The sequence below is a fragment of the Branchiostoma lanceolatum genome, chromosome 5, assembly GCF_035083965.1.
Source record: "Branchiostoma lanceolatum isolate klBraLanc5 chromosome 5, klBraLanc5.hap2, whole genome shotgun sequence".
NCBI classification, from domain to species: Eukaryota; Metazoa; Chordata; class Leptocardii; order Amphioxiformes; family Branchiostomatidae; genus Branchiostoma; species Branchiostoma lanceolatum.
Window position 1 is genome coordinate 4,119,620 of NC_089726.1, and position 18,965 is coordinate 4,138,584.

The window sequence follows — 18,965 nt, forward strand, 5'->3', positions numbered from 1 at the left end:
CATAAGTCTGTTAAAATCTAAATTTTTAATCAGATAACTTTAATTTTACTTTCTTGGCTCTCAGATTGCTATATATGGAGCGTTCTAGTGAAATAGAAATCCGCATTTTAAGACTAGACTGTACTGTGTATGAACTTTTGATGCGTGAAAATGACACAAAAATAGACAACAACCTAATTTTCTGAAAGGAACATCTATCTGACAGTTCTTTGTTAACACTAGTGTGATGTATGGATCTGAGTTTCGGAATGTCTGTAATTATTGTTAAAAATAGAACTGAGACAGACACAGGGGTAGTTGTCTAGAGGGCGGACCATACCTTAACTACAAGTAGTCGCTTCAAAGAAGTCTGCTACCATACTGCTGCACATCGCACAAAGAATGAATTCTTTTGCCCCATTGATTTTACGTTCCATAAGTCTGTTAAAATCTTAATTTGTATTCAGATAATTTTAATTTTACTTTCTTGGCTCTCAGATTGCTGTATGTATATGGAGCGTGCTAGTGAAATACAAATCCGCATTTTAAGACTAGACTGTACTGTGTATGAACTTTTGATGCGTGAAAAAGGCACAGAAATAGTCAACAACCTAATTTTCTGAAAGGAACATCTATCTGACAGTTCTTTGTTAACCTTAGGGTGATGGATTTGAGTTGGAATGTCCGTAATTCTTGTTGAAAATAATTACTGTCACAATTTAAGTACCAATGCTTTCTATTGAAAATTATCAGGTCGGAAAGTGACTACGGTGGGGGTAGTTGTCTAGAGGTTAAGGCAGGTCATACTGTGAATGCATTTAAATTCGCGTGGTCTTAATTTCGCGCTAAGGCGAAAATGGAGTGTTTGCGGTGGTTTTAAGTTTGCGGCGGCGCTGCAGTCACATATTGCTACAGTATTGGACAAAAATATTTGCGGTGAAACGGTCGCCGCGAAAACCGTGAACATCAGTAAAACTAGCCTGACGAATCGCGCTCCTAGTAGCCAGCCGGTCCAGTAACCTCCGGCCGAGAGCTTGTGTAAACACAGGCTACAGTAAAACCACCGCGAACATTTAGTAACTTATCCGTAACCATTGTATTGTCAGATGAGTATATGGTATTTTGTGGAAGAATTTAAAAACGCTGGAATCATTCTTTACTTGAGAATTTACCGACCTGAAAAAGAAGACCGCGCGCACACATTCTTTTTCTTCAGACAAAAAGTGCCGCAAGTCAAATCATTGTGTCTGGGTTTAATTTGATACACGGACGCAGTGAAACGTAATTGATTGATTAGCTAAGTAATATGTCACCGTTCCCTCAACAGCAAAGCGGGAGTCCAACATTTTACAAATACTTGAAAATGTTCTGATTCGGGACTGCGCTAAAGAATGCCCCTTTTTGGTCTCTCTCTGAAATGCTTATCCGATACAGTCTAGTAGTAGGTAGCAATTGTAGACATCATAATGAAAAAAAATCTCCAAATTTGTTCAATCACCGATTCAAGTTAAGATTCTTCCATGAACTTTCGATGTTGCGATCGGGCAGGTATATCCACAGGCAGCTGATCATTGACTTTCACTTCTGGGTGGTGTCAAGCATCTCGTACGAGGGGGATAGTGTTACTCTCCAAGCAGAGGAGGGGTTTCGGCTGGTTTTTGACGTGTTATTAGGCGGTTTTGTCGGGCTTTCTACTTTGTCATGTTTTGTTTTTTTGTCTATATAAACCCCACGAGAGTCAAAAAAGCATTACAAAGCAGAAAGCCTAAAAACACGTCAAAAACCCGCCGGAAACCCTCCTCTGCTTGGAGAGTAGGATAATGTGACAATCTTGGTAAAAAAACGTGAAGTCGTGAAATGGGGGCACTACTGGACCCGCGACACGTTGGCGACCTGGCTGCGACCGAGCGATTTGACAAGGCGCTAAACGAATTTCATCGACAAAAAATAATCTTCTTACGCTTTGTGTGATGTTTTTTTTTTTTAGTCATGCTTGTACGTTTTGCATGACATTCCCATTGTATCTGTATCTGTCTGTATCTGTATCTGTATCTATATAGCCGGTACAACCGCCATTAGGCGTAACACACCAGCTTCGCAGGCACGCTAACTCAAATTCAATCTAGGACGCAGCGAGGTCGCCATCGCGTCGCGGGTCCAGTGAGAGGGGGGCTTTACTCCAGTTTTGAAACAGCTAACCTCTGCCCTTTTTACCTATATCCATCCATCCATACCACATACTGCAAATGCAGAAATGTTCGCGGTGGTTTTATGTTCGCGGTTTTCGCGGCGACCGTTTCACCGCGAACTTTAAGCCACCGCAGACATTTTTGTCCAATACTGTAGCAGTATATGACTATAGCGCTGCCGCAAACTCAAAACCACCGTGAACACTACAAAAACGACGCGAACTTAAATGCATTTACAGGGGATTGCGGAAAAAGCTGGCCCTGTCTACCTGGCCTGTCTACCCTGGCTACCTACCTTTCTTGGACCCCAAGGGTATGCATGGGGGTTAGGCCTTTAATGGAATTTCCTTAAAGAAAAACTGGGTCAATACATTTCCAGATGTGTGTGAGCTGGATGGAAGATAATGCCTATTGGTGTTTTGTTGGGGCGGGTGTGTGGGTGAAGCTGGTAAAGCAATTCCACCAAGACTGGGAAAAAAGTTCCAGGTACAAGTATACAATAAAATGCACCTAGAATATTAAACACAACTGAAGTGGAAGGTAAGACAATGAAGACAAGAAAACTGGTAGGATGAGCCAGACAACAATAGGACTTTTGTTTGTCACAACAGCTTGATTCTAAACAGATGTCTGACACTCCTTGGGGTTACTGTAGCTGATACTGACGAAATCTTTTAGCAGCTGCTGTTCTGGCAAACCATCCTATCAGTTTTCGGTTTTCTTTGTTTATCCTGCATCTGATACCCCTTCTATCTAGTTTAACAACCTTAGTACATTTTATTGTATACAAACAGGATTTTCTTCCAGTGTTGATGGAGTTGCTCATAACTGTCCCTATCCTCCAATAGTATGATCCAGCCCACCCACAGCTGGGATTGCCACTGACCCAGGTTTTCCTCAAGAAAATTCAATCAGATGCAAAACCCCATGCATGCCCTTGGGGTCCAAAAAGGGTAGATAGCCAGGGTAGACAGGCCAGGTAGACAGGGCCAGCTTTTTCCGCAAACCCCATTTACAGTACTTGCTCACCGTCCGGTGAACTGTGACACTTGTTTACTTCTGAACCAATTCTTTCGCATTGTCTACTGGCTCCACCCCGAGCCTTTTCTGCCATGGCCATTCAACAATTATTTATAGATTATATCCCCCATGGCCCACTAAACCAACCAAATTTATGGGTCAAAAATCGAAATGCAAACGATACGCTTATTGTTGCACGAAGGTTGACAAAATCCCAAACCTAACCTTCAAATGTTTCCTCTTGTTCATCTTGCTCATATGCATTGTTCTGTTCTAAAATACAAAAGCACTGGACTAGATTTACGTCCATTTAGTGTCCTACCTGTGTTCCTATTTGACCCTTGTTTGTGACACCGCCCCCTTTTTCTTCATTCTAGATTATATCAAATCATCATTTGCTAAGCATATCGTCTGTTTGCAACAACGCCAGAAGAATTTTGTGGAAAAGGACGAAAATTGATGCTCGCGCGGATACATATAATCAAGACAGTGTGGCCTACTAAAGATACTACAGAAGGGCTTCTGAGAAACGGAGACAGCTTTAATGCAAAAATGTTCGCGGGGGTTTCAGTACGTTTTTGTTGCGATAAGCTCTTCGCCTCGAACTTAAAACCACCGCGAATTTTTTTGCCCTCCTATATTAAACCAAGGAGGTTCAAATGAGGTTATTTTAACCTCCTTGATTAAACCCTTGTCTACTAATGTCTCAAACGCAAACTTAAAAACTCAATTTTCTCCCTACCGCGAAATTCAAACCACGCTAGCATTTACAGTAGTCAGAGCCCAACACACCACCAAAAGTGGTCAATTCGACCGCCGTGGAAGATCGTGGAAGTCAACAATCCACAGTCCTTGGAAGTAGTTGTGTTGGGCTGTGACTATCTTCGTTTCTCAGAAGCCATTCTGGACCCCTTCTGTAGTATGAAGGCCATACTGCCTTAATTATATGAATGACATACGCACGCGCATCAATTTTTTTCCATCTAACGTTACTTTCTCTTAAAAAGAAGTACATGTACTAGTAATAACTTAGGGTGACAGTCCAGATTAATACCATATCGCCTGTTGTAATTACAATGCATTTACTTGCCCCCCTAACTCTTTTGGAATAATCCTTAACACTCTCCATCCAAAAACAGGACCCCCGTCAGAGGTGAACCTCCTTCCAGTAGGTGACAATAACACAACAAAATACCTTGAATTTTGACTCTTTCCTTCGCTACATTAATTTCTTTTTCAATGTAGAATATCATATAGACTTGAGGAAAGGCAAACTGGAGAAGCATCTGGGGAAGTGGGGCACTTTATGCAGCTGATACACTGTTTACTTACCAATTGAATTTCTGTTATCATTCTCTTGTGTAAAACTCCAGAATTTCTGTTACATTATACATTGTAGTTATAGTTGTGTTGCTATCATTTGGTCATACTTGAAACTTCTGTTACTGTAATTCTCGATTTGTTAACTATGATTTCATTTCAGCTGTTTTAACGGTCACTAGTCATCAGCTAAAATTTCATCACCGCAAATATTTGATCACTAATATTTGAGACAGTAATGTTTGTTCCCAGCGTTAAAATCAAGTGCTGTGACCTACTCCATTTTTCCCAAACCACTATATTTTCCTGCCGCTATATTAAAGTGATTTACAGTATTGTTATTCTAAGCTGATTTTTAAATTTCTGTTATTACTACTGAATGGTTCCCTTACATGTGCTGTATTTGTTATTTGAAAAGTTCAATAAAAAAAGACAACACAATAACATAAGAAACAGACTTCAGATGTCAATTCATACCAGTGGGTTTAATCTGATGCCATTGGGATCACAAAGATATCATACAGACCAAACATTGGCAGCATACAAATTCACAGTTTTACTTTTACAAAATCACTTTTTCAAAAAAACAACACACCTTAGCAGCTCACTTCTATCGAATTTCCTACTACGTTCTCGGCCGTTATTGTGACTGTACAGATGCAGCCGTATGAAGTTTGCGGTTCGGCAGCTTTCGACTTCCGTGGTATCATTATTATCATTACAAGCTGCACAGAAAACTACGATTAACTTAACGATTAACGCGAACATTTAACCACACGACAGACGAAACTATCACCAACAGTATCGACATATTCATGAACTAAAGCACCTATAATACAATGGCACAGCAGAAATATACTCCATTCACTTTTAAATAGTTTAAAACATCTGCGGCTGTGAGGTCATGTAAAATCACAAGCACAGAATTCGAGCGTCTTCATAACACTATCCCATCTGAGAACTTCATTGTTGAATCACGGTACATCGTAGAAATCCATTATTTCTTACAAACTGTTAAAAATTCAGCTGTCAAAAAGTTATTTCACAGTGATATTCTACAATTCTAAAAGTAGCACAGGTAGTGTTGGTACATTACGAAGGGTAATGCGCCCCTTGGACGGTCCTGCTAAAATTACTTAATCATTTCTAACACCTAAACATTTAGTCCAAATATACACAATACAGATGCCATGTACACATCACAAAGTCTCTTCCTGAATCACGTGTTGTATCATAATCATTATTACACAGTTGGTTTGCTAACCTTAGTGCACAGTGCGGTTGATAAAACTGGCCTACTCTCTACAATACATGCCGGGAAAAATGTCTTCCCAACGGCTAAAACTGTTCTGTACAAGTCAAAGTATCTGTGACCTTTAAAACAACTTCAATGTCAAACAAATAAAATACACACCAGCTTCTTCTAGAATTCTTTGAAAACACTTAAGAAATTTACAATCCTAGATTTCATATTTTCCTATTGATGACAACATGAGTTCTGTAAAGTACAAGCCCCATTATGGGAATATCATTGCCGATGTACAAAAAGCACAACTATTCTTAAAAAAACCTTGTATTGTAACTACAAGAGTTGAAAATCTTCTACCCCAATTTACAATAGCATAGCTCAGCGCCCTATTAGATTTGTTTCTTCACAATCTTACAAAAATGTACAGAAATAATTTGTTAGCAACACTGGTCAAAATTACAAAATATATAAAAATGTATTTTATAAAAATATTTGCTGCTTTCTGGTTGTGTTTCCGGCCTCACCGCAAGGGACGGGTTGTTTCGCACCAAGGGTCAGAGGTCACATGTCGTCATACGGAGGTCTCGTTGCTGCCGCTGCACAAAAAACACGAAGGACAAAACGAAACTTAGCGAAACTCAAACGTAACGTGTGCAATGGAAACCAAACGTGAACGAAAACAAAAAGCCTTTCAAAACATCTCACAATATGATATGGAATAAACCAAGTCTGAAAAAAGTGTGAGGGGGGGAGGAAGAGAGGGAGAGTTAGAAAGTTAGTGAGTTAGTGACATTGGTTAGTGAACTTTGGATGAAAAGCCATAATGTCTGTTAGAGAGATAAAATAGGACCAGAACTCAACACCATATAAGGGATAGGAGTAGTTCAATCAGTTCAGAAATGAAACCAATTAGTTAAACCCCAATAACCATTAGATTTTCCATTTCGCTGATGGAACAGGAGATTACACACGGCTCTTTGTTTAATGTACAATTCCTGAGTCTGGCTGGGAAAGTGCAGAATTCTCTTGGTACTAAAGCATGACGTGGCACACTATCTGCACATTGTATCAAGAAGTAATAATAACAAAGAATATGTCAGACTGCTCTATTGAGAAACAGAGATTAAAATATCGTACAGTTATGAATTATGGTGTCTAAGGTTCAATATTTTCTGTGACAAACATGCTATGTCAACTCTCATAATGCTGCCAGATACCCGAAGACCGCCATATTAAAATATTTGGTGCATACAAAGAGATCTACTAATGCAGCATCAGTTATCCCTGAGGTATGCACATTTCAGATATCCAGGTGTTCAAGATATTCTTGAGAAGGCCTCACTGAAACACTGTCTTAGGGCACCCGACGGATTCATAAGAGTTGACATTAAATGTAACTGAATACAACAAATTTTTTTTTCAGGCATTTTGGAATTGCCAAAAACAGTTACTCAGGCGACTGGATAAAATTTTGAAACAGACGTTTCAGACAGCATCCTCTGTCTTTCATCAGTGACTAAAAGGAAGAACTGGAGAACCAGGTTTTATACCAAAACTCTGAAAAAATTGATGTTTTACCAAAACTCTGAAAATTGATATGTCAATGACAAAGACAATTTGGGATGGTTCAATAGAATTATTAGAAGACTAAGCCAAGTCCAGGTTGTATGCATTTTAGAATTACATGTAAATACAGTTTATCTCATGATCTTAGAGTTAGACTGTCACTACCACCACCACCACCGACCGAAATGATAACGACTTACTCCGTATCTGAGGCCGCATGGTCGCTCATGGTACCGTTGGTACGAATGGCCATGTGCAAGTTCGGTAACCTATCCAGGTCGTCCCGCGACGTCTGTCTCGACCCCTGACCCCGACTACCACTATCGCTGGACCCTCGTGACGGGGGCTTATATCTGAGGTCGTGCAGTATGCTATTGTGCACGAGCGGTTTGGTTAGGAACTCACGGCTACCTGCGAAACGAACATGCAACATGCGGTGAGAACGTGGAACGACACGAGTTTAGCGAAATGTGGTTAGAACGTAAAAATATGACAAACTCTCTCTCACAGTACACACACACACACACAAACTCACACACACACACACACATACAAAAACTCAGACACACACACACACACAACACAAACACACACACACAAACTCAGACACACACAGACACACACACAAACACGCACACACATACACCCCTCACAGTGAGTAAAAGTGGGAAGATGAATTTTTGTATATGTTAAAAAATCATTGCAATTGTGCCATGTTATGATAAATTTATCCAGAACTGAACCATTAGATATGAAAGTGGCATAGACTATCAAAAAGTTCAAATATAACATCAATTTCAGGAAAGGCGAACATATTCGGAGTATCCATAACTTTCATCAAATTTCCAATATTACAGATTACATTTTCTGAAGACTGACAAGGTCCTGTTTATGTATAATAAAGATAACCATCGCTGGCACTTTCCCTTTATTATATACACTGTGAGTTTCTATTTTAGTCCGAAAGTAAACAATGGTACGAAGAAACTTTCTCTTATTGTAATAAGCACAAAGTACGAACTTTCACATAAGGGTAATTAATAATTGCTGCAAGCTTCTAAAGAAAGGACGGGACCTAAATTTGTAAGGTCGTCTATTTTTGTACGTGAATGAATAGAACATATGCACACAGACAAACACGTGTGCAACACACTGCTATTTACCCAGCTGACTCTCACATTGAAAGAAAAGGTGGACGGCTAATTTGCATAACAATAAAATGTGGACACAAGACGATTACTAATGATGTAAAGGAATATTAAAGTAAAGCGACTCTGCAAATTACACGCTGTAATAATAGTTCCATGTATAATAAAGGCAGTCGAATTCAGCTCCTCATGGTTTTCCCGAAAACGTCTCCCCGTTATTATATTAAATTTTTCTCATTATGGCACAAACATGACGAGATGGATTCATTAAATATTGATAACTCTTTCCTCAATAAAATCAACTCCGCATAACTGCTTTTGTTGGCCGACGGCATGGTACACTTGTGCCCGCTGCGACAGAAATAGTATACGACTATACGTCAACGGGAAAATACAACACATAAAAGGAAAAATTACCACGCAGCTTTCTTCTAAAAACACCTGTAACTGACATTGACAGTTTGGCATTTAGAAGTGAAACCTTATCCTTAACATCCTTCCAGCCTGACCAAATCCATTTCTAAAAATATTGAAACAGGTGGGCAAATTATACTTCGCAATATTTCCTCTTGTTGACTTGTTTAAAAGATATCATAACCAAAAAAATCCAAAAAAATAAAAAAAGAATATATAAAAATTACAACAACTTTTCTTTTGTTTTCTAAACCCGTTTTTTCCCACAAATGTTAGAGAGAAAATAATAATAGAATGAATTCAAATGCTACTATGGGCGGCTATTTAAAAAAAAAGATGAATCAACCAAGAAAATCCCCAAAAAGGATAAAAATTACAAGAACTTTTATTTTATTTCTTAAACCTGTTTTTCCACAAATGTTAGTGAGGAAATTATAATAGGATGAATTCAAATGCTACTATGGGCGGCAAACGAGATTAAAAGGCAAAAAGAAGGGGACCAGGTGTTGTATGGTTTCAAAGATATCATAACGAAGAAAATAAAATAAAACAAATAGAAATTACAACAACTTTGCCTTAATTTTCTAAACCCATTTTTCCATGGATGTTAGTGAAATAATAATAATAGGATGAATTGAAATGCTACTTATATATGGGCGGCAAACGAGATTAAAAGGCAAAAAGAAGGGGACCAGGTGTTGTATGGTTTAAAAGATATCATAACGAAGAAAAAAAGAAAGAAATTACAACAACTTTTCTTGTTTTTCAAACCCATTTTTCCACGGATGTTAGTGAAATGATAATAATAGGATGAATTCAAATGCTACTATGGGCGGCAAACGAGATTAAAAGGCAAAAGAAGGGGACCAGGTGTTGTATGGTGAACCACTCTGAAGCTGATTGCATTTAGGTGGAGGTAATTTAAGACCTAAACCAATTTCCCTCCAATCTAGACTGGTTTGCATAATGATAGTTGCTAGATTGAATCCGAAATTGAGCACACAAACTATGATTGCTCAGTCCTCTAGGTAAATAGCTGCCGGTAATGTTTGAGGCAAAACAGAAAATTGTGTGGATATTGCGCATCGGCGTGGCGGAAGCGCTATCGTCCGAATCCTTTATCTGCGTGCGCGCCGCTTGTATGATATATGCGGGACATCGGCAAGGGCATAAAAGACCTTGGGCTTTTATGTGGGAAAGGCTGCTCCTGGCTTGAGGCGATCTAATTGAACTACTTTGCATAATTGCAATGCCATAGCAGCTGCATGCAGGCCGGTCCACTCTGCCCAGGGTGAAAAGGTCATGCTTCTGAAAATTCAAGTGGAGGGGCCAGAAGGGGTGGCCTCACAAACCAGAGCCACTCTATAACTGTCAAAACCACATGCAGTACCAGCTTGACTCACTCTAAAGCTGGCAACCCGCGAGTAGAGAAGCCCTGGAACACCCCCGTCTCTCCCTGCAGATGGTATCTTCCTGACCTGATTAGACATTTGAATTTAATTAGGCATAAATTCTGTGTGGCACAAGAGTAAGAGCAGGCAGCTGTACAACACGTTTGGTGTATGAAGCACCGTCCGGACTCAAGACTTTCCCACCACCAGCACAACAACAACAACAACAACATGCAGCCGAGCCACGATGTCCTCCACATGCAGAACGGCAGTAGTGGCACCACCGGTTTGGACCTACGCAGGTTTGTCAACTCTACCGCTGACCAGGGTTATGACACCGGCGCGCCTCCGGCCAACGACAGCCCGGTGTCATGCGGCGAAAACATGGACACGGCCGCCGACATGCAAGAAATCGACGAGGAAGTGGAGCAACTCCTTCGGTAAGGGTTCTTTAAATGATAATGCATATAGCCGGGAATTTAATACAGCTACAGAGAACAAAGGGGGCATGGACGGAAGATTATATATGCAGACCAGGTCAGTGACAGGGCTCGTATTTCACCACAGCAAACACAGACAATATTGATTACACTTTCCCTTATGGCAAATGATCACTGTTATGCATGCATGGAGTTCAAATATAATATTCTGCAATGTTGCCTGTACACACACACACACGTTAAGGTACAAATTCTGCACTGCCTTTTGAAAAGTGTAGTGAAAAGCTGGGGGCAGGGTGGAGAGTTGACCTCCACACATCTTGAACTGGTGCACCCACCCATCCTAAATTTGCTGAATGACTGATTTAGGTCAGCGCCTTTAGTAAGCAGCCACTAGAGAGACAACTCTCTCCTCCCACCAATGTGAACAGACATGTTTATATAAGAACACATATGGCAGCTGACAAGTATCAATTAGACAGGAGATTTTTTTGTAGGTCAGAATTTTGTGAGTGAGAGTTATTATTAAGAGCAGGGGACAAAAAGAAATTGAATGTTTTTTTCGTTTTCGACCAGATGGGAATATTTTTTCTGTCTTTTGTTCGCTGTTTAATTCAATTTCTAGATATTTGCCCACTCAACTGCACAGTAACAATAAGTAACAGGATAGAAATTTGCTTATTGGGACGGACAAATATTTTACCCTGTATTTTAAAAAATCTGAACTTTATGACATGAAACTGATGAAAATGTATTTTGGTATGCTTAAAACGACAGATTTAACAATGGAAATTAACAACATGGGCTCCCAAACAATGAGTTGGACGGACAGAAATTTAAAGCCCTGAATAAAGGAACCATTTGCAAACTGTTTTCATTTTTGAATTCGGTCCTGTTCTGAACGATTGCTGTCCTTAAAAAATTACTTACATAAAGCTGAATTATAAAATAGAAATGAGGTATTGACTACATTACGCTATAAAATATTTAAACCAATTAATGCAAAGCGAGAGAAATCTGAACAAAGGAAAGCTAGTGAGCTGTTTGGGTACCCACAGCTTTGCAGGAAGGACAATAACGTCATTAGAGCCAATTTTCATGTTAATAATCCACCTCGGCTGATTAGGGGAAATTAGCTTCTGGGTTGAAAGCATGGCAAATAGGGCAATCTTGTTCATAAATGAATAATGGGGCGCGGGATATCGGGAAAATCTGTCAGGCTGATATCAGTTCTTCTTTGTAATATTAGCTGTAGATAATTTGTTTTGAGTTTGAGTTTTGGTATAAAACCTCAGGGTCTCCAGTCCTATATCCTTAGTCACTGACGAAAGACAGCGGATACTGTCTTCAAAACGTCTGACTGTTGCAAAATCTTATCCAGTTGCTTGAATAACTATTTTTGGTGTAATTTGTTTTCCATTTTACGCACAAAGAAAAATCATGGTCTACTTCAATCTACGATTTTTTTGACAAATTATGAAAAATCAAAGTTTAGCAGTTGATAACTACTAGATGCAACAATTCTAGCCTACTAGATCATATTTTCTTGATTAAAGTATGCACTCCCGATTCGGACACTATTAGTATTACATCTTCCTAATGCTTAAGCTTTGTTTCTGGCTTCCTTCTTTAAAGTGTATCCCCGAAAGTACACTTCTCAGTGGTTGACAGGATCTCTTAATAACACAAAGGAAAATAAGGAATTTTCTTTGATGCTAAGCCGTCCCGAATTTCTACAACATTTCTTTTAATAAGGAATTTTGTTTGTTTTAACGCTAATCTGTCGCCATTTTCTCCCAGAATACCCCAGGACGACCTAGCGCTGTTGATCTCCGACTACTTGGACCGACACAACGTGAAACAGTCGACGATCGCCGACCAGGCCAAACTGGGCAAGGCCCACCTGTCGGTGTTCCTTCGCGGGAAGGAGCGGATGCGGGGATACAAGCGGAGGCAACTGATCACGTGGTTCGTGCGCCACCGGAGACTGTCGCCGCAGAACGGGGCGTTTCCTTGCGTCGGTAAGACCTGGGGTCGACGACCTCTTGCTCTAGCTAGTCATTTGCCCGTAGGCAGTAGAGTAAAGTATAGGCTGACACAGAGGTGCGACAAGTCGGACCAAACCTGTTTTTTGTAAGACAATCTACATTGTTAACGGGAACGAAAATCCCCAATTGAGAACAGAGCCCTGGAGTTACTTATAGAAGTTATTAATACACATGTGTAACAAGAGGAATGGCGAATGCTAACAGTACTTCCCACATACTATAATTATTGCCGGTATACCAAAAAATTGGAAACAAATTTTATGTCTGTGAAAAAAGCCAAGCAGGTAACAAAAACTCCATCCAAATTCCAAATCAAAACTTCCTCCACATTAACACACCTAAATCCCGCACTAACTGAAATTAGATAAGAAACACATTTCCGAACAGGACAATGGAAACAGAAAACAGTAATTTGTAACCTGAACTGATCGACTCTGGAATAAACTAATTTACATACACTACAGACATAATCACCTAGATGCTGACCACTGGACTGGTTGTATTGTGGCAGAGAGAAGGACAATAAGAGGCACATGTCACTCATAGGAACAAAAATCTAACAAAATTACATACGTCGACTGAATTATGTCTTAAAAGCTGTTTGATTTCTTTCTGTTACAAACATTTTTCAGTCTTGATAATTACACATGTTCCCTTTGTTATGTGTTAAACTGTAGTGTTTTAAATCTAATAGGTGTATGGTCTTGCACACAGAAAGAAAAGTTGGTTCCAAACTTTTGTAATACTGGCAATAGTGTGTGGGAAGTGCGTTTGCGATTCCTCCTGTTACTTGACTTGACTTACCTGACTTCTGTCGGGTGCACTTGTATATTGATAACTTCTATAAGTAGCTCCAGGACTCCTATTCTAAATTGGGGATTTTCGTTCACATAAACAACATAGATTGTCTACAAAGAACAGGTTTGGTCCGAGTTGTCCCACCTATGTGACTCTATTCATCATTCATTATTATTTGGTAGGCCGACTACTCTCACTTCTCAGCCAGGGGCTGAATTGCGAGGAGCGCACAATAGACGGGGCGGTAAAATCTACCGGTAAAATGAGTCAAATGAATGCTAATTCCGTGTGCCCCCCTCCCACAGGGAACCACCTCTTTCTACGCGGTCCGCTGCGAGGCCCGCGAAAGCGCCGCTTTACATGGCCAATGGAGGCGCTGAACATCCTAGAGAAGTTCTACGAGACCAACCCGTACCCCTCGGTGCACGACTACCAGATCATCATCGCCTCGCTGGAACCCGTCGGCTGCAGCCCGACCCCGGACCAGGTGCGGTTCTGGTACCAGAACCGCCGGCGTAAAGACGAGAGCTCTGTCATCGTACAGCGAAGGAAGCTTGTCCGAGGTACGGCATTCAAAAGATCCTTGTTCCTCTCAAACGCTACTGACTTAAGAATACAAGATTCAACTACTATATTCAGTTTACGCCCGATAACCAGAAATGACAACAGAATTACATTGTACTTTAGAAAATAACAAATGAGTACTGCATTTCAAAGATCCTTATAGCTTTTCGTGTTGGCACAATGGTTAGGTTGTTTGGGCCAGAACCCAGAGGTCCTGGGTTCGAATCCCCCAATATGTCGCCAATGTTGTGCCCTTTACATGACCAGGTATAAAATGGGTACCTGACTTTGGTAGGGGAGGTAAAAGGTGGTGAAAGGAATGGGCCGTGCCTTTCAATACCTTGGTGCCCTTGACAAAATGGATAACAACCCACACCTCTTAGGGCCTCAAAAAGGCCTTTACCTTTTAAAGTTTTATGTTTTCCTCAAACACTACTTCGGACTTTAGAAGATTCAACTACACTACTAATTGTTCAGTTTATCCCCTATATTATTTGGAAATGACCACAGAATTACTTTGAAAAATAACAAGGGAGTATCTAAATTCTAAACTGACTTCTTTCAGCACTTACACTAGGGAAGAGTGATCGCTTCAAAGGTTTACAAACAGCACCTTTACTTACTGTGTAAAAATTTATTCAACGGTGACATTACCACTTGTAATCAATCACACGTTTTCGTCCATTATGGTCAGACAGACAACTCTGAAGGTTATTAGAAAATGAACATCTCGTGAGGTACTGTAGATGCATTTAGTTCGAGTGATTTTTATTTCGCACTAAGGCAAAAATGGAGTGTTCGCGGCGGTTTTAAGTTCGTGGCAGTGCTATAGTCACCATACTGCTACAGTATTTGAAAAAATGTTTGCGGTGGCTTTAAGTTTGCGGTGAAACGGTCGCCGTGAAAACCGCGAACATGAAACCACTGCAAACATTTCTGCATTTACAGTACTTTGACATACGCCACACGTACGGGTGTTAAATGGACCAAACCCCATTAGGTAATTGTTCATTTTGCGGGGACGTGGATAGGTCTGACGTCATGGTGTCTGCACACGAAGCCACGTTAACTCCACCACTTAAACACAACTTACTCTACTGCACTACCCTCCACATGTCAACCACACCTATCATTTAACATGAATGACCACAGCATTATAAAGTAGTTTGTGCAAGAAACTCTTCAAACTAAAGGATACAATCTTTCTTGCTTGCCCTGCTATTGATAGTGTCAGTAACCTATGTTATGTGGAGTCCACTTGAATCTCCTGTCACAAATAAACTGCTAAGTTCACTCCCGTATGTTAACCACCGACAGAGTCCACTTAAATCTTGTGTCACTGATTGAAGTTCAGTCCTATGTTGACCACAGTACAGTCCATTGAATCTCATGCCACAACTTGAGTGCTAAGTTCAGTGTCCCTTGTGTTGTTGCAGGCTATGGGGATGACATGCTGTTGTCTCCTGTCACCACCGTGCCATCCGCCTACTCGCACAGCGTCAACACGTTCCAGACCCCCACTGGGACGGGACATTCCGACCCCGAGTCCGTCCTCATCCGGGCCATGCCCCTCCCCACATCAGCATCACTGGTCCAACCAATCACACAGCTTCAACAACAAGTCACCATGGTGACGACGGCCACGCCCAATCATCACAGCCCAACCATGGCATCGCCCAATCATCATCAGAGTCCCACCGTGTCCAGCGTACAGCCGCGCATCACCATGCCCCTCACGGCCAGAAGAAAAGCCCCCGTCATGGCGCCGGTTCTCCCGGGAACGACCACGGGAGCGACGGCGCCGCCCAACGTGCCCCGTCAGAATGGCATCGACTCGCTCCTGACTGTCCCCGCGGTCGGGAATCATCTCGGTACGACGAGTAGCCATCAGCAACCTCGCCTGACCTCGCCTAAACCGTCTAACCCCCCGGCGGCGCCGAAGCAGTCGACAACAACACCAACAACGCCCGCTTCGACAACGACAGTCTCAAACCCGCAGGCCCAGGCCGCGGACCTGTCCATGACGGCCGCGGCCTGCGCCATTCTGTCCCAGGCGTCTCCGTTGATGACCATTGCCGACTACATGCAGCAGATGCAGCAGATGCAGCTGGACATGCTCAAGAAGCAGCTGTTGGATCAGCTGAGTCAGAACGCGCCCATCGACCTCTCCAGTAAGAAGCTAGCGGACGCCTCCACCCAGACCGAGGGAAAATGTGTCATCATCAAGGAGGAAAAAGACCCGTACCAACAAATCCAGTAAGAACTCTTTTAGAAAACTAACTTATTTTCCGTTTGTTGACTTGTGAAGTTAATTTTGTCCACCCAGACAGAAGGAAAATGTGTCATCATTAACAGAAAAAAGACTCATACCAACAAATCCAGTAAGAGCTTTGAAAAAAACTAACTTATTTTTCGGTTGCCGACTTGTGAAGTTGATTTCATTTCTCGACAGGTTCCAAAAATCATGTTGTGTTCTTGTTCAGTATTAATACTGTATGTACATCTTGCCCTGTTGTTTGTGACAATGTCCTGACAAGCCCTGCCTTACTATCTGGTGTAGTTCTCTTCCAGTTAGACAACAAAGACTGTACGTAACAGAATCTGCTACAGTTCACAAGTGTGTGCCTCCGTGTATGAGTTCCAGACTGTGTCTTTAACATCGTGATGACGACTATGTTTAGAAGTATCGTGACAGTGACAAATATGTGTCATCCTCCACTCGACTTGCCTTGAAAAAGGCACCACACCCGTCATTAAACAACATGAATAAGAGATGATCTGTTGTGACATGTGATTTATTGTATACATTAAGAACGATTGGTCTTTTTTGCCTAATTTGGCGAGGGTTCTCAAACTGTGTTTTGTTTACTTCTCACTCATTATCATCATCATCATCATCAGTCGACTGCAACGCTAGCGACTGTAACTTCTTCTCACTAACATAGTTATGAATATCTTGAGTATCTTTGGGCTGTGATTTTCCTTTCATAGATGTGGAATAATGTTGGGCCCTTAAACCATGTATTTTATTTGTTGCTTGTTTCAAATAGTAAAAGTATTGAGTCTAGATATGCAGAAGTGTAGCCTGTGCTATAAAACGATACAAACATGTTGAAAACTGCTGTGCTCAGACATGTAGAGTGTGTTTGAATTATTGTTCAGTACTTGTTTTACCGTAGATCCTCTAACTTTGTCTTCCCTATCAATGTGTTGCAGGAATTGTAAAAAAAAAGAATGTACTTTAATGGTGTTTTTGACAACATATTCATTTAGACTTTTCAGTACTGTAAAACTCTTTATTCGCTAGACTTTATCACTTGTGGCATAGACTCTATTATTAGACAGTTACGGTACATGCTGGTGGTTTTGTTGGAGTTTAAATGCCGATGTTATCTTGATAATTGATGTTATGATCCTGCCTAGCATAGAGAGACTACTTTTAGCTATCTCAGCTGTCCTAAACACACAGACATGGACAAAATATGTTCAATGGATTTCGGGCAATAAATACATAATGTAAATAAATGTTGTTCATTGTATCACAGGCTGTGAAGTCATTTTTCCTGTTAACTATTCTTTACATTGAGTTTGGACATTTGTGTGCCACTTGTCTGTCCTGTTTTTGTATTCATTACAAATTTTATTTTTCCAATTTAAACGAAATGCTGACTGTAATTTTGAATTTGCCATTGGTTTGTACAATATCCTTCATTCGTACAATTATGATCTTATCCTAACTGTAAAATGCTGCACGACACAAAGAAGTACAAGTGTCAATGTGTCATTCATTTTCTAATTTTCCTACATGTATTTCAAAATACAGGAATTATCACAATTTTTCATCATTTTGTCAGAGATGATTTACAACGACAGCAAATTACAAGTAGTTTACAGCTAAAATATAACAAGGATCATATACAAAAAGTTCATTTTCTCCCTTTTCTATTGTTTTTTCATTCCCACATTCGTAATTCTTCTTACATCTCCACACGTAGCAAACTGACACACCACAAACACACCTGCACACCATTCTTACATCATAACAAACACACTTCAACGGTACACAAACAACGTGATCACGCGGACGTTAGTGACATGCGGATGGTTACGAACATCAATCTACGAATAAAAATTAATGCGTGTCGTTAGCTATACCCCTAAGCATGGTTACAGACAGTGTAATATTCGACTATTGTCATTGTTCAGTATGTGTAAGTATAAATATCGGCAACACCAATTTCATTTCTTGGTTCCCAGATTTTTGCAGAAAATAAACGATTTAGGAAACGACCAAAACTAAAAAAATAGGCAGGCATGCTTGCACAAATCAATTGTTATGTTATGATCTTGATAAAACAAAATGTAGGAAAAGGTATTTCAAATGAACAACACAACAGAGTGCAAGAACTGCTTTCTTCAACTGTCCGTGCCAAATGTTAGACAATGGTACATAATAATATGGTCTTCCTTCTTCACATCAGAAAAATAGAATGCAGATCGTAGAAACAAAAAATCAAATTGGTGTTGACTATATTAGGTTCATACTTAAGGCAATATTTCAGATGAAGCATCATGTATACATGTCCCTCAATGGTAATAACATATAACAGTGGGAAAAAAAGTACATGAGAATCAAAATGCCCCCAAAATACTAGTTCTTGATTTTCATGGTCGCTTCTCTACTGAGCTGCTACTTGAGTAACTGTATATCATCTATCGTTTCATCTGCGAACTCAGAGATACTGCAAACCCTTTATTTCCACTGTGCCACGACATACAGATGCCGTAAACTTGAACTAATTTCACAGTATTTCTTTGGCCATGAAGGAGTTGTAACAA

At 40.5% G+C, this 18,965-nt stretch overlaps 2 protein-coding genes across 6 annotated transcripts in view; one reads left to right on the top strand and one right to left on the bottom strand.

The window, feature by feature from the left end:
• Nucleotides 1-4,974: 4,974 nt before the first annotated feature.
• The window catches only part of LOC136434498 (cadherin EGF LAG seven-pass G-type receptor 2-like), an 85,739-nt gene continuing 71,748 nt past the window's right edge, over nucleotides 4,975-18,965 (bottom strand). For 2 of the 5 annotated variants that reach the window (XM_066427323.1, XM_066427320.1), the window contains 2 exons: nucleotides 7,524-7,734; nucleotides 4,975-6,353 (listed from right to left, as the gene is read on the bottom strand). In XM_066427323.1, the coding sequence (XP_066283420.1) occupies nucleotides 6,329-6,353; nucleotides 7,524-7,734 (236 nt within the window). In that variant the 3' untranslated portion in view covers nucleotides 4,975-6,328. The other 3 variants (XM_066427322.1, XM_066427319.1, XM_066427321.1) reach the window with 2 other exon arrangements.
• On the top strand, nucleotides 9,886-17,665 carry LOC136434502 (hepatocyte nuclear factor 1-alpha-like). Its single transcript, XM_066427338.1, has 4 exons — nucleotides 9,886-10,716; nucleotides 12,517-12,737; nucleotides 13,868-14,125; nucleotides 15,563-17,665. Exons 1-4 carry the CDS (start codon nucleotides 10,448-10,450, stop codon nucleotides 16,384-16,386), a joined length of 1,572 nt encoding a protein of 523 aa, XP_066283435.1. The 5' UTR covers nucleotides 9,886-10,447; the 3' UTR covers nucleotides 16,387-17,665.